The sequence below is a fragment of the Chinchilla lanigera genome, unplaced genomic scaffold (genome assembly GCF_000276665.1).
Source record: "Chinchilla lanigera isolate Chin_1 unplaced genomic scaffold, ChiLan1.0 scaffold00013, whole genome shotgun sequence".
In the NCBI taxonomy this organism is placed as follows: Eukaryota; Metazoa; Chordata; class Mammalia; order Rodentia; family Chinchillidae; genus Chinchilla; species Chinchilla lanigera.
In genome coordinates this window covers 18,641,346-18,664,983 of record NW_004955414.1, presented here as the reverse complement: position 1 = coordinate 18,664,983, position 23,638 = coordinate 18,641,346, and the positions used below count along the sequence as shown (strand labels likewise).

The 23,638-nt window shown below is 53.0% G+C and overlaps 1 protein-coding gene across 1 annotated transcript; it reads right to left on the bottom strand.

Moving 5' to 3' along the window:
• Positions 1 to 97: 97 nt before the first annotated feature.
• On the bottom strand, positions 98 to 23,638 carry Stard10 (StAR-related lipid transfer (START) domain containing 10; the record flags this gene model as incomplete). The annotated part of the gene is given in 7 exon segments (XM_005379967.2): positions 98 to 508; positions 739 to 791; positions 2,256 to 2,373; positions 3,013 to 3,116; positions 3,676 to 3,823; positions 22,935 to 23,254; positions 23,611 to 23,638. Coding segments are annotated over 6 exon segments (873 nt in total). The 3' UTR covers positions 98 to 265.

Below are 23,638 nucleotides of genomic sequence, written 5' to 3'. Positions count from 1 at the left end.
AGCTATCTAAAGTATCAAAGGCCATTTAAGCAATGATAGCATTCCAGGGCACGGGTGGCTTGGGGGCAGAGGGAGAGCAGGCACAGGATGAACTGGCTGAGGCTGTGGGATCTTTTATTGGGGCTGTGTCCGGCCAGGCCAAAGTGCAGGGAGCCAGGCCTGGGGTCCCCAGGAAGTCGGGTGGGGGGAGGGGAGAGGGTGCAGGATGGTCCACACCCCAGGGCTCCGCTCCAGTCCTGTCTCCATCCATGCAGCAGTGCTGTGCTCAGGTGAGCGAGGTGTCATCGTCACTGCCCTCGCCTGCGCCACCCACTCGTTCCTCCCGGCTCTCTGCCACCGCACTTTCGTCGATGTTTTCCAGCGAGTCCGCGTGCTGCACCGACAGCTCCGACAGTGCCAGGCTGGGCAACGGGCTCTGCTCCGGGTGCAGCCACGGCTTGAAATGTGGCTGATGCTTCTGCTTCCACTCGGGGTACTTGACGCATGCCTTGTACATCTTCTTCATGGCCTGCAGACCAGCCGCGGCAGCGTCAGGGGTGGCTGGGGAGGCGCGGGATTCTCCACGCCCTCCAGCGCCCTCCAGTGGTTTGCACACAACCCCGCCACCGCCACCCGGAAGCTTACAACTTTGTTTTACAGCCCTAGCTCTGCCCCGGCCTCCATCCTTGACTCCCCCCAACTCCATTCCAGAGTTCTCTCCACAGCCTCCAGACCCCTAAAAGTCCCAAGGCCACTCACCTTGGGAGCCAGGAACTGAGATGATTTATTCACCACCCACTTGGGTAAGGAACCTGTGAGGACAGGGAAGGGTGGTCAGGTGACAAGGGACAAGGCAGCCCAGGTCCCCACCCCACCAGTCACTAGCCCCTCTCTCTGCCTGGGCTTCCAGGGAGGCCACCCTCTTCCTCCATGGGAAGGAGTTAGTGTGGCAGTCCTACAGTTGGGGTGTAACTGTCCCTCTGCTGAGCTCCAGGGCTGCATGGAAGAAAACCTCGGGGTCCTAATTGACCATAGGCTACCTGCAGGTTGGAGTTCTGACCCACCAAGCTCTATCTGCCTCCTGCTACACTGCTATGCCGTCTCATCCCTAACCCCAGGGGCCACCTGGGACCCACCCTGATGTTCAGCCCTTCCTCCACCTGTCCTTTCAGGCCCCCTCCGCAGCTCCACCAGAATACCCTAGCCTGGCCTGAGTCCAAATCCACAGCCCCCTCTCCACCTGTCTCTTTTGAAGTGTCTGCTCTGCCTCCGACACCCGCGCCTGTGCCAGTGGGGATTTGGGGCATAACAGGCAAAGAGGCTCAAGGCTTAACCGTCCTCTAGTCACTCAGTCACCCACTCACTCCACATTCACTATGACACCACCCTTGGGGACCCATTTGGGGACTCACTGTCTGGGGTCCTAACTGTTTGCCAGGTGCAGTACTAGAGGGGAATGGGCACCTGGGCATCAGGGACAGAAAAGGTGACACCTGAAGCAGCCCTGGAGGGCTCCGTAAAGAGGACAGCTGTGTGGAGCTGAGGGAAAGGGCCTACTGCGCAGGGGGTGGGAAATCTGGGGAGGGGCTCAGACTGTACTCTGAGGGCAACAGAGGGGTGCAGAAGCATTTTTAAAAAGTGAGAGTCACGAAGAAATAAGCATTTGAGAAGAAGGCCTCCAGCAGCTGGTACAGACAGACAAGGCAGCTGAGTACAGAGAGACAACCCAGTCAGTTCCGTGAGAGGTAGAATCCATCAGAATCAGGGACTGAATCTGAGAGCAGAGGGAGAGGGAGTGGCCCCGGCTGACCTGCAGGGTGACTGGAAGGTGGACACACAGAAGGGGCGGGGAGGCCAGCAGGGGCAATGGTGGGCTCAGCCTCAGACTCAGGAGTTGCGAGGGCCTAGAAGACACCCTGTCCAGGAGGCTGATGGCCACAGGGATCTGTATCTCAGCAGACAGAGACATATGGCCAGCAGCCACAGGAGGGGCTGAGCCCACCGAAAGGAGAGAGGACAGGTCTGGACAATGCAGGCCTCTAGGATGGGTGTCCGAAAGGCAGACAGAGCAGGAACAGCCAGCAAGCAGGGGCAGGTTGGAGCTGGGGCTGTCACAGCCCACGAAGAGAGCCCTGAGCTGCTGCAGAGAAGCAGTGGCTCCTACCTTGGCCCATTCCTTTCAAACCACTGCTTTGGATGGCAATGCCCAAAAGACAGAACGGCCCCTGTGGTGTAGGGAAGGATCCCATGACAGGCTACCAGGGCCAAGCCCTCACCTTTGGGGTCCACCTGGGCCAGGTAGGTGATGACGCAGCTCTTGGGCCCCGTGCTCTGGATGAGGTAGCCCGTCTGGATGGACACAGCTCGGACCAAGTCTTTCCGAGGTGGGTATTTCTGGGGATGGAAGGCACAGGGAGGTGAGACTCGGGGTGGGGGCAGAGGAGATGACACTGTGGCGCACACACGCACACACACACATACACAGTTCACATCCCCTGGCATCTGTATCAGGCCAGGCCTGATGCTAGGACAAAAAAAAAAAAAAAGGCAAGAATCAGACAGAGACATCCTTGTCCCTCTAAAGGTTTTCCCTGTTTCCTCAGGAAAAACCCCAGCCTGGGCCAGAACTCATGGGCTCACATGGGCACTCAATCCTTGTCCAGACCAGCCACACCTCCCTGTCCTCCCTACCCAGGGAGATCAAGGCAGCCCTGCCTCAGGGAGGGCCACAGGACCCTGCCACTGACGCCCTGCTTCCCCATTTACTGGCCAGCCTCATCCCTGAGCCCAGTCAACTGAAGCCAGCCCATCCCACCCCGTCACCACAAAGATGGCCCACACTGCCCTCCCTTGATGTGCTTAAGGGCCTCAGCAGGGAGACAGAAGCCATGATCCTTGCTGTACATGAACACTATGGGTCAGAGGGCCATGCACTTGCCAAAGGGTCACAGGACAAGTCACAGTGGCAGTCAGGACCCAGCCCTGCCTGGCATCTTCCCCTGCCCACCGAACAGGGAAGGCAGGTCAACTCACAGGGTGTTTGACTGAGTAGTTCATAATGATGTAATCAGTGCCCATAGGGAGCCAGGAGCGGAGGGTGATGACATCACGGTTCTTCAGGGGCTTGGGACACCTCCCTGTGCAGGGCAAGGGACAGTTCAGCCAGATCACTGGTCCGCCTGCCTGTGAGGGAGGGGGTGGCAGAGGCCAGAGACCTAGGGGTGCCTAGGCAGCTGCCAGCTCTGCCTGAACCAACCATGTACACCCTTCCCCGGCCCACAGCCCCCACAGCCATCCCACAGCAGGGAAGAGAAAGTACAGATCTCTTGTCTCTACCGTTCTCTGGCTATCCCTTTCCTTCAGACCCTCACAAGACCCTTAGCTTGCTGGTCTGGCCAGTTTCTATATGTAATTCTGAGTGTATATGAGAAAAACAGTACTACTGTGAGTACGTGTGCAAGAAAGTGTATCTGTGAATAGGTGGCGCATGGCTGTAGGATGTGTACATGTCTGTGTGTGCATGTGTCTGTGTGTGGAGCATCTTTGTGAACACATGAGTGCATCTGTGTTGGGGGGAAAAGGGAGTACAAGATGACAGCCCTCAGTCTCAATATCCAGGCCCCTCAGAGCCCGGCTGTGGGAACGACCATGGGGGGAGGGGACAAGGGGCAAGGTCAGTGTGCTGCGCCTGCTCACAAGAGTAATAGCCCACGTCAGCGTTGACTGTCAAACGGGCGATGTCGAATGTCTCAATGACGTTGCTGTCCCACTTCTTTCGGTACTCAATGTCGTGTAGGACGTCGTAGAGCGTCTCAGCTGGCACATCACGGCATTCCATCCGGCACTGCAGATAGACACAAGGGTCATCTGGGTCACACAGCGTTCAGAGCGCTGGCCAGGGGACCACAGTGCAGAAAGGCCAAGGAGGAGGGAGGAGAACAGGAGGCGCAGGAGCCTCTGAAGCCAGCATGGACTCACTTCTCACCATAAGCCTGGTTCAGCAGCACCAGAAGGGGTGCCAGGACTCAGACAGCTCCTGTCCTCAGACACCACGACCCTGTGTCAGCCCAGTCTCCTCCTCCAGGAAGCCTTCCCAGCCAGGCCCTCCAGGCCCCCATACACTGAATCTCTGTGTCTGGGCCCTCCCGACACACGAGAAACTCGCAGAGGCTCATGGTTGTTTCAACATGGAGCCTGGGGTGAAGGGACATGTTAAATGAAATGAAAAAATAAATGTCTACTTGGATGACTTCTTTCCTGTCATGGTACTTATCATCTGGCCATACTACTTCTTTTTGTGCTTTTTTCATCCATTCATCCATCTATCCATCCATCCATCCATGCATCCATTTATTTACTTATTTATTTATTTGAGACAGGGTCTTGCTCTGCAGTTCAGGATTGAACTCACTATTAGCCTAGGCTGTCTTTAAAATCACAGTGATCCTCTTGCCTCAGCCTCCTGAGTGCTAGGATTACAGGTGTGTGCCACCACACCCAGCTTTTCATTCAAGAAATAGTTTACAATTTATTAGCCTTGCCCTCAAAGAGCTTTCGATCTGGGAGAAAAGCAGATAAGCATAACTCGTCTTATTTAACCCTCCTAACAACTCTGCCAGGCAAGAAATCCAAGGAGGAACTTGAGGCTCGAGGAGGTTAAGTAACTTGCCCAGGGTCAAATTGGTAAGTAGCAGGGCTGGGATTTAACGCAGCTCACATGTCTGGAAAACAAGTTAGAACAGAACCAGATTTCCCCAGATTGTTAGTCAGGAAGATGAAATGCTGTGATTTTTGTTCTGTGATTTTTTTTTTCACCCAAGAGCCCAACCCCCAGGATCAAGTTCTCTCAGCAGACAGATGAGTTTTCTTGAGTAGTCTAAAAAGGTCTCCTAAAACTGGCGCTTAGACAGTGTGGGGAACCTACACATATTACTTTCTACTCACAAGGGGATACATGCAACCATACAAGGGAGGGACTACACTCCTTCCCCCTCATCCTGGGCTAGGTCATGGTAACACTGTTAGTGTCAGACTGCCACAGGATGGCCACACCATACCTGCTGGGTATTCTAGGCATCAAGAAACTCATCAAGCATTGAACATGACTTTATATTACAGAAAACAGAATAGAAGAACAAGCTAAGTGACACCAGGAGAATACAGCCAGACAAAGTCACATAGTGAGACATTCTGGAGGGCTACAGGCTTAGTCTCTTCTACAGGTCAATTCCATATGGACAAATATAAAGGAATTTGGCTAGATGGAGAGACACAGGACACAACTACATGTAAAGTATGACCCTGGATTGCATACTGGTTTGAGCACACCGGCTATAACAGACATTTTGGAGACAAACTGGAGAAATGTGAAGGTGGTTTCAGTACAAAGTGCATTAAAAATTTACACAAACATTTTGGGCATGATAATGCATACTCGTAATCCCAGCTACTCAGGAGGATGAGGCAGCAGGATTATGAATTCAAGGACAGCCTGGGAAACTTAGCAAGAATCTGTCTCAAAATAAAATGAAAAAGGGCTGAGGATATAGTTCAATATTCCCTGGGTTCAGTCTCCAGTACCACACATCCACACACATGCACGCATGCATGCACACACAACTGGACTCAATCATTTAACTAGGAGCCCCAGGTCCAGCCCTGTCCTGATCCAAGGTAAGTAGGAGATGAGTCTGAGACCTGTCCTTGAAAGGCTTTGGGTTGAGGAAGGAGCCCCATTTGGAAATGCAGAGGTACCCTAAAACGCCCAGTGGGGCTCAGAGATCAACTCCTTGGGGAAGGTGGGAGGATCAGAATTCATGGGGAAGCGCAGTCAGGAGGGAAGTGTTTGCCAAGCAGTTTTGGCAGAGAGAACAGGCAGGGCTAAGGCCCAGAGGCAGGTGCAAGTACAGAGAGCATGTGTGGCAGTGAAGAATTGCGCATGGCTTGTATTTCCATGGTTTGGTATAGCTTAACACTCAAAGGTCCCTGGTTCCAAGTCTTCTTGGAAAAAAGTGGATAATTCCATGGCTGGATCAGAGGAAGTATAAGATGACCCTAGAACACGTTATTGTGCCAAAAAGTAAGGAAGAATGACAGACACCTTGTCCAACAGACATAAGAGCTAGCCTGAAAGGTTCTAACTGGAACAATGACCAGCTCATCAGGGTTTTCTCAGAACTCTCCCAGTTTTATCACTGAAAGTCCCAAATCATAGCAAATTCCTCAGTCCCAGGCAAACGAGGACAATTGGTCACTCTAAGCTGGGCTAAAACTGTGACACACCATATTAAAACAAGAATAGCAACCATTATGATCCACCAAATATGAAACTACAATATATATCTGTATATATATATATATATATATATATATATATATATATATATAAAAGTATGAATAAATAAATATTTGATGAGGAACAGAGTGTATTTACATAGCTTCAAAGTATCTTCCTATCAAATGATTAATTAAACAAGGAAAATGGGTAACTTCCTAGTAAAAAATGCTGGCAGATACCACATCAATCAACTGATCAAAGTGAACATCACTAGTATCAGGACAAGTTACAGCCAGGTGTTGCCAGGCAGGCTGAAATGAAAAGAATACAGGCATCTTTTATGTGATATCTCCACCCAGACTGCATAGCATTAATGACAAAGAAATATCAGACAAAACCAAAATCAGACATTTTGCAGAAGAACTGGCCTATAAGTGTCATGATTGTGAAAGTCAAAGATGAGGCGTACACCAGGCTGAAAGAGATCCCTGAGCTACGAATGAGAGAATGGACAGAAGAATGAACAAAGTGATAGAATGGATACAATGGTAAGAAAGAGGGTTGAAGACAGCAGAGGCCAGATAGCCATCACCCATTAGCATCCAAATATCCATCTCTTGAGCAGCCACCTGAAGGCCCCGGCACCAACATTCAGCACCTGCTCACCCTTTGCCCAAACTTGCTTATTATTCTTACCCTACAAAACAGAACACTGATGCTCAGGAGACTGAGAAACTTGCCCAGATCATACAGCAAGAAAGCAGCAGTTCAAGGATTCAAAATCAGGTCTTCCTGTACTGCTAACCATCAAAGAGCAGCCCTCAAAGTACAGCTTCTGAGGAAAACAGAATTTCTCTAAATCCAAGCTTGGAAGCTGTACTGGCTTTGCAAGTCTTCAAACATGTTATCCTGGACAGTGAGCCCAAAGTCCCTCCTCAGGGTCAGCAGGTAGTGGGTGGAGCATGCAGGGCAGCAAGACAGAGGGCCCCACTGGGTATAAACACTGCCTAACACTTTATCTGGAAGATAAAGAGGGCAACTCCAAAGGTTTTCTGGGCTGGTGGTGGACTTGTGGAGGAAGGCCAGTCCCAGGGCCCTGCCGGGAAGATGAGAACCCTGGCTGAGCTGGCATAAAGAAACTGAGGCAGCCCGGGTCGTGTGGTCAGGTGACTGCTGACAGGAATCCCTGCCCCGTGGTAGTGAGCCTGGCCACGGCCCAGGGCCTTTCCACAACCCCCAGGAGGCAGCGCCACCACTGTGCCAAGGGGAAGAAATTACATCCGGCTTTGTTCTGCGCTCACAGGGGTGGCCACATCCCACACGGTGTAATTCTAAGAGGCTGTGGGAGGGACAGGTGGCAGAGTAGGGCTGAGTCACAGCAGACTGGGGGCGGGCCAGTGGCGGAACCCACAGCCATAGGGCCCTGGACAAGTCAGTTCACTGGCGGGGACCCCAGGAGCTCCCCTGGAACCCGGAACTGAAGGGAGGTTGCTCCGCCCAGCAGCCAGCCTGAGCTGCAAAGCCTTTTAAGCCTGGTTGCTACAGGACCTGAGACAGCCATTTCACGGCTGAGCAAACAGAGTCCTTAGGGGAACAAGTATCACCACAGCAACTATAGGCTGTGTCTTCACTATTCCACTCTCTCAAGTCACCATGACACGATGTGTAGAAATCCCAGGGAGTTTGTGGGGTTGCCCAGCGCCCCTGGGCACCCGCCACCCACAAAGCCACATGCAGAAGGGACTGGACAAGCACTGAAGACCATGGAGGAGACTCGCCCAGTTTTTGAGGCTGGCAATGCTATGGTCCAATCACAGCTCTCGCCCTAGGGCACAGTATTTAAGTCTTTCTAGTCTTACTTTCTTAGTATGAAAAATGGGCACAACAGTAATGCCTACCACCCGAGGATGCTGTGATTGAATGAGATGATGTATGGAATATGCGTGTCACAAAATGCATGCTCAAAACATAGCTGCTTCAAGCCAGGTATGATGATGCACATCTGTGATCCCAGCACTCCAGAGCCTGAGGCAGGAGGATGGCACTGAGTTCAAGGCCAGCCTGGGCTACACAGTGAGTTCAAAGCCAGCCTGAACTCTGAAGTACACAGCAAGACCCTGTCTAAAAAACAAAAGACAAAACAATGACAAAAAATCTGCTACTATGTAGTAGGCTTCCATGATCATCCAGGCACCCTTCAACACTAGGAAGGACTAGGTCAGATTTGGAAATACCTCCTTATAGTATGTGTCCAAAGCCCCTCCCTTGCCTCATCCCACTCCTTACCCTTCCATTCAGCCATTCACCACTTTCTCAAGCCAGCTGCATCCAGGCCTGCAACTGGGAACCAACTCATGGGGAGCCAGACCTGGACCCCACCCCAGAGAGGTCCCAGCAAGCGGAGTAGTGAGAGAGGCTGGGACATAAACCTGCAATAAGACAAGCAGGGTGGGGAGTAGGGGAGGTGCAGGAACTGCGGGGGCAGAGTACTACCAAGTCTAAAAAGGAGCAGAGCCACTGAAAGGGCTTCAAAGGGCATTTCACACCAAGGAGGCCCGGGGACTTACAGAATTAAGTACAGAGCAGGGTCCAATGCCCAGGCTACGTCTCAATCTACCCTCACCTCACTCCTCCCCTTGCCCTGAGCTTCTCAGTGAGGGTTTCTCAGGGCTCAGCCTTGGAGGAACAGGAATCTCCACCTGGGGGAGGGCAGCAGTATCTACCAAGACCCAGGGACACTTCAGACCGAGAGAGGACAGGAAGACAGCTCACCTCCATGGGGCTGTTGTCCTGGTCTGGAGAGCCAAAACAGCAAGCAAATGGACACACAGACAGGTGGACCCAAGCCTGACCTTCCCCCAGACCTCAAAGAGGTCCCCAATATCGTGGCCCATGCAAATTGTAAGGGACACAGATTATCACAAAGTTCACAGAACACAGGATTATCGCTTCAGCGACCACTCTTCAGATCACCTCTGGGGAAACTGAGCCCCTGAGAAAAGTAAGAAAACTCCCACAGGCTATGCTAATTTCTCCACACAAAGCAAGTCTGCAGACAGTACTGTGAGGGAAATGTGAGCAAATCACCCTTTTCCAACAGAACCAGACTCCAGTGAGACAACGAGTTCCTGACTGCAGATGGGGCCCCCAGGATTAAATGCATCACAGCCTCGACCAGTATCCTAACCCCAACCACCACCACCACGTGCTCCACAGGTCACTGACCAATTTGTCATTCCACAAGGCAGAAACAGAGACACTCAGACCATGGACACCACAGGGGCTGAAATTTAGCAAACAAGAGCCCCAAACTGCATCGTTTGCAGGTCTCACCTCTTATGTAGACAGGAATCATCACTCCTAGTTTACAGATGCTAAAACTGAGGTTCAGAGAGGTACAAGCATCAGCCAAGACCACACAGCTAACAGTAGTGGAGCAGAGAACTAAAGTACAAGTGTTCCTTGACTCCAAAGTGCCAGGACTTGCTGTCACCTTCATCAGAGCAGGAGCGGCCCAGCCAAAACAAACATGCTGGTAACTGGAGGCTCAGTTCACTTCTAGGTATTAGAGAGTGCTCAGTGGATTCAGAAGGGCTTGCTGAGCACGGAGCCAGCTCAGATTCTTCCTCTGAACAAGTACCTGAGCTCAGTCTGCAGACTTCACTGGGCTTAGAGGCAGAGCTATGCTTTTCTGATACCGAGCACTGGAGGCCTGCAGCCTGAAGCTCCCTCTGAGAGCCCTCCAGGCATGGCACTGCCCTGCCAGTCACAGATGGGCCCTACAGGTTTAGTTTACCAAGAAGCTCTGGGCTGCCTGCATTGAACAGGCCTCTGCCCGGCCACATCCTAGCTGTGTGGCCTTAGCTTGGGCACAGGACAGGAGCTCTGAGTCCCAGGATTTCCTCCATCAAACAGAGATCATCCTACCGTTGGAGGCACTGTGAGGATTAAATGAAGCTACTACATAAAGCCTCAGTGGCAGCTACTCTTCCTCCAGCCCAGGCTCCAGCAGACTTTCCTGACTTCCCAGGCCCCGCTAGTCCCCAAAGGTCAGGATATACAAGCACAAGAAAGGTTTTTGTTCCCAGCACTCGGGAGGCTGAGGCAGGATTGCTTCGAGTTAAAGGCCAACTTGGGCTACACAGTGAGTCCAGGCCAGCCTCAACCAAACAGCGAGACCCTGTTTCAAAAAAAAAGGTTTTTTAAAACTCTTTAAGGAGGGGCCAGGGATATAGCTCAGCATCACAAGAGCCTGCTTGACAAGCCAAGGTCCCGAGTTTGATTCCTGGTACCAAAAAAAAAAAAAAAAAAACCCTCTATAATGAACCAGACATAGTGATGTATGCTTGTAATCTTAGCATTTGAAAGCTAAGGCAAGAGGATCGCCACAAGTTTGAGGCCAGCCTGGACTACACAGCAAATTCAAGGCCACCCTAAACTACATAGCAAGATCCTGGCTCAAAAAAACTTACAATACCAAAATCCCTCCACAGGTGGATATACAGGTAGGGCAGACAGCCATCCATACCAGCCCCTGCCCTCATCATGTCAGACCAGGAGGGGAGGCTCTAAGAGGAACCCAGGCTGCCTGGACACACAGCAGGCTAGGGGCTCAGTGCTGGGTCCCTCTGCCCTCCCTGTTCTCATTCTCCTCCCAGGGCCCACTCACCACCCGCTGGCTCCAAGGCACTCCACTCTGCCCTTCCCAATGGCGCCATGAAGCCAGTACAAGGCTGAGTGACGGAGCACCTGATCCTTGCCTCTGGATGTCTGCAGCCCCTAGAATGGACCCTTTCCTTTATGTCTTCCTGCCCCTCCCCCACAAAAAAACCACAAGATCTTCTCCAAGGCTCTGACATTGTCAGAGGAGAAAAGAGCAGGAATGATGTCCATCAGCCTGCCATGAGAGGTGCTCCCCAAATGCTTCTCTAAGTCTTCCCTCATTAGCTCCTTTCCCACGTGTCTTCAAACTTCAGCCTGCTGTCCCCTGTCCAGGTAGCCTACTTTGTCCTAAATTCTTGAGGTGTGAGGTCCATTCCCCATCTCCTCCACCCCCAGGCCAGCCATCAGTGTACTGCCTGCAGTGCTCCCCTGAAACACAGCAAGTGCTCGCCGAAGACCTACTGTGTGGCTGGACAGGGTGGCTGTAACTCCAGCTATTTAGGAGGCTGAGGCTGAAGGATCATGAGTTCAAGTCCAGCCTAGGCAACTCAGCAAGGCCCTGCCCTAAATAAAATAATAAAAAAAATTAAAGGTGCTGGGGATGTAGCTCAGTGGTTTTAACAATTCCCAGCACTGAAAAAAAAAGGGAAGAGGAAAGGGAAGGGAAAAGAAAAAAAGACTGTTGTTGAGTGGAGAGACGGGCAGGCAAGTCAACCAGACCGTGCTCATGTGAGCTTCTCTACCTCAGAATGCAGGACTTGGGTCTGCAGCCTGCAGTGTACTTGTGCTTGTGCAATTCAGAAGGCAGTGTAGCCGCAAGAGCCACCTGGACAACTGCAAATCTCTCCTAGAAGATGACTGCTACTTCTGCCACCATTGTCTTACAAAGGTAGAAAAAAGGAAGGAAGGAAGGAAGGAAGGAAGGAAGGAAGGGAGGGAAGGAGAGAGGGAAGGAAGGAAGAATAGAAAGAAGGAAGAATGCCTTCTATATATATTGTCGTTGTTTTATATATATATATATATATATATATATTCTTGTTTCTTGTTGAATATATATTTTTTGTTGTTTTTGAAGGCAGGCATGCAGGCAGGCAGGCAAAGAGAAAAAGAAAAAAGGAAGGGAGAGCGATAGGGAGGGAAGGAAAAAAGAAAGAAAGAAAAAAAAAACAAAAGAAATAGCAGGCTCCACGAGAAATTCTGGAACTTGCTTTAAGATTTTTAATAGTTCTGGTAGTCAAAGAAAAGTACATTAGCCAGGTACAGTCATGTACACCTATTGTTCCATCTACTTGGGAGGCTGAGGCAGGAAGAAGTCTTGATCCCAGGAGTTCAAGGTCAGCCTGGGCAACATAGTATAAATAAATATCCACTGTTTTTGAAGATATACTAAAACAGTTACACAGTTAGGGCTAAGTATGTAGCTTAGTGGTAGAGCAAGTGCTTAGCTTACACAAAGGCTGTATCCTCAACACCTGAAAGGGAGGGAAGAAAAGAATGCTACACGGTGACAGCAAAATCTAATTCCACTGTTCTGAAAAAAATTTGGCAAATATTTTAAAATTCAGCCGGGTATGGTAGTATACAGCTATAATCTCAACACTTGAGAGGCTGAGAAAGGAGGATCACCGTGAGTCTGGGGCCAACCTGGGTTCAAAGTTGAAGGGCTGGGGATATAGCTCAGTGGTACATGCGCCTGCTTGGCAAGCGCAAGGTCATGAGTTTGATCCCTGGTACCGCAAAAAAAAAATAAATAAATAAAAAGTGCAATGTTTTCTTATAAGACCGGGCATGATGGCACCTGCCTGTATCCCAGCATTCGGGAGACTGAGGCAAGAGGATCATTGTGAGTTCGAGACCAGCCAGAGCTACAAAGTGAGCTCAAGGCCAGTCTGAACTGCACAGGGAGACCCTATCTCAAAAAAGACAAAAAACAAAAAACACAAAGTTGAACCAGTGAGTTCAAAGCCAGCTTGAACTACACAGTGAGGCCCTGTCTCAAAAATAATAAGTTAATTAATTAATTAAAAATCATAAAATTGTCTTTAACTCATTTCCTAGAACCCTAGGACTAGAAATTTATACTCAGGAAAAAACATCAAGTTATAAACAAAAGGTCAGTTATAATATTCATGGGTAGATGATTGCTTTTGTAGTTAATAAATTAAATTGGAGAGCCAGCTGGAACACCAGCATCGGCAGGCCCAGGTGGGCTGAAAAGGACACATCTCCTCGTGGTTACTGCCTAGCCACTGAGGTTGTAGGCTCCCCCAGGGTAGGGGCAGCAGCCAAGCCAGCTCTGCCCTCACAGGCCTGGTGGGGTAGCAGCTGCCAGAAATGCTCATAAATTAGTAACTCTGCAGTAATATGAGAAACTTCTAAACATGCAATGTTAAATGGACAAAATAGGATACAAACTTGTACATGGCTCGTGTCATGGCTTAAACCAATGCAAATTATCTACATCTTTGAAAGAGAGCTGGTAGCAGCAAAGGACAAGTTTTTTGATTTCTGGGTGTTTTTTACTTTTCTTTTTGAGATGGGGTCTCACTATGTTCTCCAGGTTGGCCCTCAACTTACAGGCTCAAGTGATTCTTCTGCCTCAGGCTTCCCCAGTAGCTGCCACTGTGCTGGGCCTGCATTTTTTGATTCATATTACTGGATTCGTTGCTACAGTACAGTTTATATAAGATATAAAAAACACACTTTCTCTTCCTTATTGGAAGTGTTGCTCAGAACCCCCAAGTCCTCCAGTTTCCTGGACCCAAAAGCCTGGGCTCAGCTATCTAGGGCCTGAAGATGCCCACGCTGACATCCAGGCGACATCTGCAGCTCTGGCTGGGCTTATGTGCGACTGAGCTCTACCCAAGCATGGCACTGTGTTGGGTGTGGGAGCCAGAGGGCACTAGGACCACCCAGTCTTGGGCAGGGGGCAAAAGATAGTGGCCCCTACAGGGCCAGGGCAGGAAGTTGCAGGCTCCCATATAGGAAAGGGCGGCAAGGCTGATCCCTAAAGAATGACCAGAGCAGTAGATGGCATGCAGATGGAAAAGAGGGAGGAGGCTCCTGGGAGAGGTGATGGCAGAAGCCAGGGAACTAGAAACAGCCCTCACTGGTCAGGGAAGCAAAGGGTGTGTGCATTTGCACCCAAGTGACCCTGAGTGAATGAGGTTCAGGCAGGAAACGGAGCTGTCCCCTGAGCATCCCAAACTGTACATTGATCCAGCCATTCAGCAATTGTTACTGGGCACCAATTCTGTGCCAGGTTCCATGCTAGGAGCTCTACAGATTCATCTAATTTCATCCTTTCAGTTACCTGGGAGGAGGGGACATTATGCTGCTGGTTAACACTGAGGGCTCAGAGAAGTGAAGCCGTGGAACCCAGTGTGACCCAGAGTCCAACCCTGAGACTGTCTTCCCGAGACCCAGGCAGTGTTCTGTGAGGGACCCAGGGATCCCAGGGGGCCAGCACCCCGCCAGGTGAGGACTGTGTCTGAGGCATCAATGCTAGGGGCTTGGGGCTTCAGGAGAGCTGGGGGCAGGGGGAGTTGGGGCTTGCTCTGCCAGAAGTGGGTGGGGTGGGGTGAGGTGGGCCAGCCAGGTCTCTTCCCCCTCCTTTGGCTCAGTATTCCCACCTGTAAAATGGCCAGACTGTCCCTGTGCAGAGAAGGGGACCTGGCAGTAGCTACCCCCAACTCATCTTTTCCCCTAAAAGTGTCCCCCAAGACTGAGGTGGAGAGTGGAAGTGCTGCTGTCTCCCCTAGACAGAGCTCCTGAGCTCCAGCAAGGCCTTTCTGAGCTGTTCTCCATCCAGGGCTGTGACTCATCCCTGCTCTGCCTCCTCCCCCACCTCCTCTGCTCTCCCACTGCCTCTCTGGACCCCCACCCCCACCCTGGGCTCCAGGGCAGCAGGCCCCAGCTCTGTAGCAGTCATGAAGGCAGTAATGAGCACTCCGCTCTGTTCTGCCATGGCAGAGGCTGACCTCCTACTCTGGGCCTCCGCCTCCCTGCTCCTGCCCCAGGGGAGGTGGGGGAGCAGGATGCAGAGAGGAGCATTCAGCAAGAGGCAGAGTAGATGGGCCTAGAAGAAAAGCCAAGGGGTGGGGTCCTGTGAGACCAAACAGAGGGCAGGGCTGCTACTGGACGTCAAGACAGATAAAAACAAACAAACAAACAAACAACAAAGAAGACAAATGCTTCCCAGGGTTTCAGGGACTCACTTGGTGCTGGCCTGTGGAGATCTAGCAAGCTCCAGACTTCACCTTCCTTCAGCAGCCTCCTGGGCATCAGGCCCGGACAGCCCACAGGTCCCTCACAACCTGCCATGTCCAGGCCAATTATATTATCTTCCCCAGCACCCACTCCCTCCCCTCCCCACCCTCATGCACCTGGACCCTGGCCGGATTTACTCTCCTGCTCTCACCAACTTTGCCTGTGAATTCTGCCCTTCCAGGCCAGTTGGTCCCCTGCAGCCAGCGAGAGCTTTCTAAAAGCCAGAGCTGATGATGGCACTCCCCAGCCTGAAATCAATCAATCTCTTCCCCTCTCTCCCTCTCTCTCCCTCTTTCTTCCTCTCTCTTTCTTTCTCTCCCTCCCTCCTGTCTCTCTCTCTTCCTTTCTCTCCCTCTCTCTCCCTGCCTTCAAAATGCCTGCCCCATCCGGGCTTCCCCCACTACTCTTCTTCACTCTCACACTTGCACCCTGCCCTGGCAGCCTTCCTCACTAAGAGACCCCCAGGGTGTCCTCAGCTTGCTGCCTGACTCCCTGTTGCCCCCTAGACCCCATTCAAACCCCACCTCCCCAGCCCTGGCCTCCCTGCACCTGAGCGTAAGCCTCTGTCCCAGCACTACTCATGAAGGGCCATCTCTGTCTCCATCTGCCTCCCCACCCAGCCTGAGTCTCCTGGGACCAGGTCTAATCTGTCTCCAGGTCCCCAGCACCAGCAGTGTCTGGCAGAGTGGACAGGAGGCACAAGAAGAGGTCTGTAGAATGAACAAATAAACGGAGCAGGGGACAAGTAGAGACATGCGGGATAGAGGCAGTAACCTTCGAGGAATGACGGGACAGAGACAGGGATACGAAACACACCCAAAAGACAGACTTTGACATCCATGTAGCCCCAGAGGCAAGACCAGGAGGCTTCAGTGTCAGGAAAGGGAAAGCACGGCAGAGCCAGAGCTGAGCCAGGCAGGAGCTGCCAGGAGACGGCTGAGGAGCTGTAATTGGATCAGAGACAACTCTGCTTCTGCAGTGAGGGGGTGTGACTCACATACACAGAGCAACACCAGACTCAGAAACACACACAGTCTCACACTCAGAGGCACAGACACAACTATAGGCACACGGACACGCCTTCCATACAGTTGATTGCGCTCTGGCAGGAGCCCGCCCCAGGGCAGGCAGACCCAGGTATCTCTCTGTGGAGAGCTCACAGTCTCTCAGCTGAGCGCCATATCACACACAGTGACGCACAATGCAGCAACATACTCAAAAGCCCAGATACAGAACCCTCAACCCCCATCACATTACCCTGTCCTCACAGCATACACCAACATCTGGTATCTCACTTAGTCATTTGCTTCTGTTTTGCTTGGCTCCTCCTCAGGATGCAAACCCCATGACAACAGGGTCTGATCTGTGTGGTTTGATCCTAAATTTCTGGATATAACACAATGCTTGGCTTATAATATGTACTCAGTAAACGTGTGGAGTCAATGGGTGAGTGCGTGCGTGCAGGAACGAATCCTGAAGACACACAAGGTAGCGCCATCCCCTCGGCTATCAGGCCTCTGCCTCAAGACTCACTGCCTCCCTGACCAGGTCCCAGGTGATCTGGAAGGAGATGGTGCCCGGGATCTCAGAGAACCAGTGACAGACAGACATTGTGACATGAGACCCAAAGGATGAGATTAAATGGCCCAGGCACCACAGGGGAGACCTCACAAGGGAGTTACCTCCTACTTCCTACATGTGCAGACATTGTGTACCTGCCCTGTGACATAAGGATTCTAAAGAGACATCAGAGGTGGCATGTACCTGCCTTCAGGGAGCCCAGGCTGAAGCAGGAAGGCAATGGTATGCTAACGCCCAAGAGAACAGGCCCACCTGCCAGGACCAGCAGGCAGGGCACTTGGGCCACCTGCCCCCAGCTCTCTTTAATGACAGGTGAGAGGACACTATTGGCATGGGATACTCCATACCCATGTTTTGGACTCCAGGGACCCCAGAGTATCAAAGCCAGCCCAGGCATACCAGATGGGATAAAGGGAACAAGAAGGGTGTGGACATGGCCATCCTGACACCTGGTCTGAGCTGTGCCCGCCCCCCCCACACACACACCTGTTGCCAGAGCATGATCATCCACCCAGGACAGGGGCCAAGGTGAGGGATGAGGACTGGAATAGATTTCTATCCCCATCTATGCTCACTGCCAACCTGGCACCCAGGCCTGTGGCCACTGGCCCCTCGGGAACAATCTGGAGCAGCCCCTCCAAGGCCCCAAGTCCCCTCTGAGTGCCAGGCCTCTGGAGTTGTGGCATCCACAGCTCCGGCTCCAGGTAGCCCAGTCAGGCATAGAGACACAGGGAAGAAAGAAGACCCAGCTGTCTCCAGGACTTGCTCCTTTCTCTCATCTCCTGAAACTTTAAAGACTCTCAGCTGGAAACTGAGCTGGGGCTCGTTAAAGTTTAAAAGCCTGAGCCTGAGGACCTAGGTGTGGAAGGCAGACAGCCAGCCTGAGGATGGAGGGTTTCTCTACTCCCAGCAAAGACACAGACTGAAGGACCGCCCCCCCAACACCCTACAGGCCCGTCTTCTTATCTGTGGTGGCAGGGTGGGAGTGAACTGGTTTTAGGGCTCGGGATTAGATGAGGTCAGGTCTTATATCCCAGACAGCACCACATTTCACACTTCGCACACTGCAGAGTTATGCTGTAATTACCATATCCCTTCCATTACCTCTCCTAGAGCTCTCTAGATGCCTGGAGCTCTCGTTCCAGTCCCTACAGCCCCTGCTTTAGAACAGGCTTGATACCTCTGCCCAGACAAGCACAGCAGCAGCATGCTTCTCCCTCTCCTTCCACTCCCTAAAACCTTTGCCTGCCATGCCAGGACCTCTAAGCTCCAAGGTCAGGTCCCTGGTCTAGCGCTCTAATCCTCTCCAGTGTCCACACTGCACTCCCTGCAATTCTCCAAATGCACCTTCCTTCCTGTCCCCCGCTCTGGGCCTTGGTATAGCTGTCCCTCTGCAGGGAGTGCAACACTCCTGGTGCTATCAAACTTGTACTTCTCATTCTCCACCCAATTCCAATGGGATCACCTAAGCACTCCTCCTTGAGAAGCCTTCTCAGACCCCTAGACCTGGTTTCCACAGCTCCTGTGACAAGTGTCTGTCGCAGCACCCAATGGGAACTCTCTGAGGGCACAATCTGATTCCCTCCTGTTCCTCACCTCCAGCACATGGCCAGGCAGAGAGTAAGGAAAGGAAGGAAGGAAGGAAGGAAGGAAGGAAGGAAGGAAGGAAGGAAGGAAGGAAGGAAGGGAGAGAAGGAGGGGGAAGGGAGGAAGGAAGGGAGGGAAGGAGGGAAAAAAGCAAGGAAGGAAGGTCATAAAGACAGACAAAGCAGCACTGCTATCCACATGTGAAAGAGGAGGAGGATCCTCAAGCCTAGGTAGGGCAACTTGCTCAGGGCCACAAAGCCAGAATCTGGATCCTGTACTGTCTCACCTGTTCCTCAATTTAGCGAGCCACCAGAAAGGCTTCCCTAACCCGCCAGCCACCTTTGACATTTCCCTTCTCTGAGCTCTCTAGCTCGAAATCCCACTCTCTGGGAGCCTCCTTCCTGAGGACAGTCTGGAGCTACTTCTTCCAGTCCCCCCCATGCCAATTCAGAGGTACGGCCAGCCAGGGCAGGGTCCTCAAGGCCAACCCTGGACTTGGAGTCCCCATCTAGCAGCCTCCATTGGCACAGACCACCAAGGCCTTCGCTATCTTTCCTTACTCTGTGTCCAGCAGTGCAGCCTCCCAACCCTGGCCTAAGGTTAAGATGTCCCCTACAGAGGGGGAAACTGAGCCCCGGCAGGGGCAGAGGACAAGCCTGTACCTGACCTCATCTTGTTTCAAGCCCTAAAACCAGTTCACTCCTACCCCTGCCACCACAGATAAGCAAACAGACCTAGAAAGGGTACTGTGACCCCCAAGGTCACACAGTGAGGACTGGGCTCTTGCCCAGCTGGGTCCCCTCCAGGGTGCCCTCCCACAATGACACAGCACAGGGAGACCCAAGGACAGAGGGCAACAATAAGTTGAGAGCCCCAGCATTCTGGATGCAAAAGGGCTGATTATTAGGTTCCCATCTGCTCAATGGGGTTAATGAGCCCTCCTCTACAGCACAGTTGCAAAAACTTGATGAGAAGACATAAAGTAAGCACCTGTCCCTGTCCCCACCTTCCCCAGAACCCTTTCGAGTCTCACAGATACTTGTGTGACTGGAAGAGAATGAGGCACCAAGCAAAGCATAGAGGGATGGAGCCTGTGATGTGGACCGTGAGACAGGGCTGGAAGGGGGCGCAACCATGGGTTGGGATGGGATGCATCCCCTTTTCCTCCTAGGGAAAGGGGAGGGGATACAGGACAGGAAGCCAGAGTAGACTGGTCCCCACTGCCCAGCTTCCTGTGGCAAGAGGAACTGCAGGTTCTCAGCCATACTCGCCCATGAGACCTCCCCCACCTGCTCTAACCCCAAGCCCCTTGAGGTTCCCGCCCACTCTGCTCCTTCCTGTTGCAGGTCCAGGCTCCCACTAGGCCCGACCCCTGCCTCTATGAACATGGCACTGAATTCAGAGGTCCTTGGAGTCAAGAGGACTCGATGTACAGATGGACAAGAGCCCAGAGATGAACCAGGACATGCCTGTGGGCACACACAGCAAGAGGGCATCACAGTCAGGACCGGGCCTGAGTTGGCCCTGTTTGAATGACTGACACAACCTCCAAGCTTTCCATGTCTCACACCACTAAGGGTGCTATGGGAAAGCAGGCCTGGGCTTTGAGACCTGGGTTCAGGTTCCAAGCTGCCCTCTACCTGTACTCAAGATCCATGTTTAGTGTCTGCCTGTAGTCCAGCGCCTGGACTCTCAGGACCAGTGCTGGCCTCCTGTCCAACACCCAGAGCACAATGCAGGTCTGGGTCCAGACCAGGCTGGAGGCCAGGAGGAAGGGAAGGGGTAGAGGGGGCTCCAACAGCCCCTTTCCTTTATCCTGGCTCCTGCAGCTGGGCTCAGAGCCATGGTGGCTTTCAGCGATCTCTGGACACAGGAGTAGGGGAAAGAAAAGGAAATCAATCAGGTAAATAGGTGGTGACATCCTGTCCCTATCATGAACAAAGGGCATGTCCAGGGTCAGCAGAAAGGGGAGGGGAGGGGGGACAGAAGCTCAACAAACACCCATGGTTGCATCCCAGCCTCCCGGAGTGACCCAGCCATCCCTGGGACTCTGGCTTTCACCTGCTGTACGACCTTGGCAAGCCACTCCCCATGTGGGCTTCAGCTTTGTCATCCATCAAACAAGAAGGGGATGATGAGAACATCATGTCCTCCGCTCCCTCAAAGAGTTATTGATGGGATTAAAGGCCACAGTGTTGCCCTAGGATGAAAGCCCATGCAGACAGGGGCAGGGGATCTGTGGTTAGGTTCGCTTGGGTTGCACTTCTGCTGCAGTTGCTGTGTGACCTTAGCCAAGTGATAGTGCCTGTCTCAGCCTCAGTTCCTTTGTCTGTAACATGGAAACAAGCCTACTACTGCCCAGGACTGGCCTGAAGGTAAACTGGATGATGAAAGAAATGCTTGGTCAAAGCAGGGGCTCTTATCAGAAATAGGATTAGCTGCATGGTGCCCAAGAGTCCTGGAATCTTGGGAACAGGAAGCTCAGAGTTCCAACTGCTGTGCCAACAGGACCAGGAATGGGACTGATTCCTGAAGATGCCCATATCCAAGGTGACAGTCTCCTGCCTTGGCCCAGGCTCTGCTTACCTCCTCCACTGTGGGGAGCAGAGCTGGAGGGGGATCAAGGGGAACAAAGCAAGGGGGTTAAACTGGGAAGCTAAACATATATGGCTCTAGGCCCGCTCTGCTGGGACTTGGTTGTGTGACCCTGGGCTGGCTCCTGGCCCTCTCTGGGCTTCAGTATCCTCCTCACCTGCAGCCTGGTGTTGACAGGAAAGAATATGAAACAGGGTTTGCAGAGAGTCCTCTGGCACCTCCAGCCTCTGCTCAGTCTCAGAAGGAAATAGTACCAGAGTCCTGGGTGTTGGCCCACAAACCCCAGTTTTTCCAAGTCCCTTTCACCTCCAAGGAAGTCTATCTGACAAGTCTGACCTGGCCACCAGGGGTCTATTGTGACAGCCTGGACCCCAGACCTGTTACCTCTAGTCCTGGGTTGAGTTAGGTTTATTCATTAACCAAACCAGATGGAAGAGGCCTGGCCAGCCCTGTTGACAGAGGGTGGGAGTACCACCCCCCTCAGAGCCAGCCCAATGGGAAGACTACACTTACACACTTACGCACACACACACCTGCACACTGCCAGCCTTAAGACTTTGTCAGGTCATAGTCTGATCCCCTTGCAGCCACCTTGTTCACCTTTGAGTCACTTTGTTCCTTAGTCCCTTCCTCTTTCCCCTAACCACCATCCCAGCCCTCTGTGCACTGGTGCTCTGGGGAGGATAGGGCCTGTCTCTGCACTCAGGCAGCACCATGCTGGAACCTACCAGGTGCACTCCTGCTCCTCAGGCTTATACTCAGGTCAAGCCCTTGAAAAACCCCAGCCCAGGGTCCTCAGGACTGCACAAAGACCCAGAGGCACAGGCACACATAGAAACATGGAAAGGGTCAGATGGACATGGTGGATACAGAGTCCGAGAGGGAGAAAGGTAAGGCAGGAAGAGCAAGCCAGTCATGGGCTGCGAACGATTAAGGCAAAATGAGGCAGAAAGAGTCATAGGAAAAGGTCAAACAGCACAGGTCCTAGTACGAGGTCAGGATGTCTCAAGCAGGAGAGCAGCCTTCCTAAAAAGAGCCAAGGGTCCTGGTGCTGGCAACAGGAATGCAATCGCCACCTCCTCCAGGAGGACAGCAGAAGGGAGACTGAGGCAAGGGAAGGGCAGAAGGGCATAGCATACTGCCAGGAGTGTCATTCTTGAAACGTGGCACTCACAGCAATGCAAATATGCCTAGGTCAGCTACTGAAGTAGCCCCTAGACCAGAGTCTTCACCAGCCTCTGGCCCATCTGTACCATCAAACCCCAAATCTGCCTGTTCCGGCAGAAAGAGGAAAATCGTGGGGTTGTGAGGAGTGGGGATGATGGCTGAGTGGCTGACAGGACTGCACTGCTCTCTCAGCTGGCTTCCTCGACCCCTTCTTCCCTTGTGTCCTGCCCCTATGCCCACCCCACCCCTAGCAGCCCCTTGCAGACCTTGCCTTCAGGACCTGCCAGCCACATCCTGAGCACCTGCCTGAGATTCAAGGAGCAGTCAGGGAGGGAAAGAGGAGAGCGGGGTTCTGGCAGGAAGGAATCAGATCCCCGGCACCCGAGAGTGCAGTGAATAAAGCAAGAGATTCAACTCAGGGTGACAGAACCAGCAATTTCGGAGAAAGTGAGCCAATCTGCCTGGGGTGACTCAGGTCAGGGACCAGGTGGAGGTGTCCCAGGTTGGGGGCTCCCTGAGGGAAACCACTCTCCTACAGAGGCTAGGCAGCACCCCCTCTTCTACAGTGGACAGTGCCCCATGTCCAGGTCCCAGCTGAGTGAGGCACAGTGAGTCATATCCCTTCTCCAGGACTCAATTGGCCCATCTGTGCGATGGGGCTTGGCCCAGCAGACTGTCCTCCCTCCTGGTTCCCAGCAGGAGACTTCAGCAGCCGAATGCACCCCCAGATGTCTGTGGCTGGGAAACAGGACCAGAAGACTGCCTGCGAAGCAGGATGGGTGCAGTGGAGGCTTCACTTACAGCAGAGCAACCCTACCTTGATCTTGTGCAGAGTCCGATCCATTTCCACCGCCTGCACCCACACAGACACACCGGCCTTGCTGTAGGTCAGGTTCCAGCCCACCTCGGCCTCGCACTCTGACCGGAAGCTACGGAAGTCCTGGTCGTCAGGCACCTGGACACTTTCGCGGCCCAGGACCGGCCGAGGCCCTTGGGGCTCTGTTGAGGCTGTTGGCTTCTCCATGGGAAGTGTGGGCAGGCCCGGGGCCCTGGTCCTGGTCCGGCTCTCCTGGGTCCCCCGCGGAGGTTCCGACTACGTCGACGCGGCTGCAGATGCTGACGCCACCTTCCTGGGACCTGCAAGACCGGTTTGGGGACCGGAGTCAGTGCGCTGGGGGCGCGGGTGGGGCTTCGGGGTCCTGGACTGGTGGAGAGACAGCTAGAGGTGCCGGGGTCCCCCTCCCCGGGCGAGGGCGAACGGGCACAGGACAGTCCCGGGGCCGCCCCCGGGGAGCGACTCCGGACGTCCCGGGGCCGGCGTGGGGGCTGCGGATCCGGTGCGGGTGGCTCGCGGGAGCCCTGCGGGACCCGGGGGACCCGAGATGACGGAGCTCTGGCGGGGGCTCCGCGCAGCGACGACCGGACCTGCTCAACTAACTCCGCAGCGGCGCGGGCGCAGGAGGAGCGCGGGAGCGGCGGGCCGGGTCGCTCACCTGTGTCCGCCGCTCCGCCCGGGCCGCC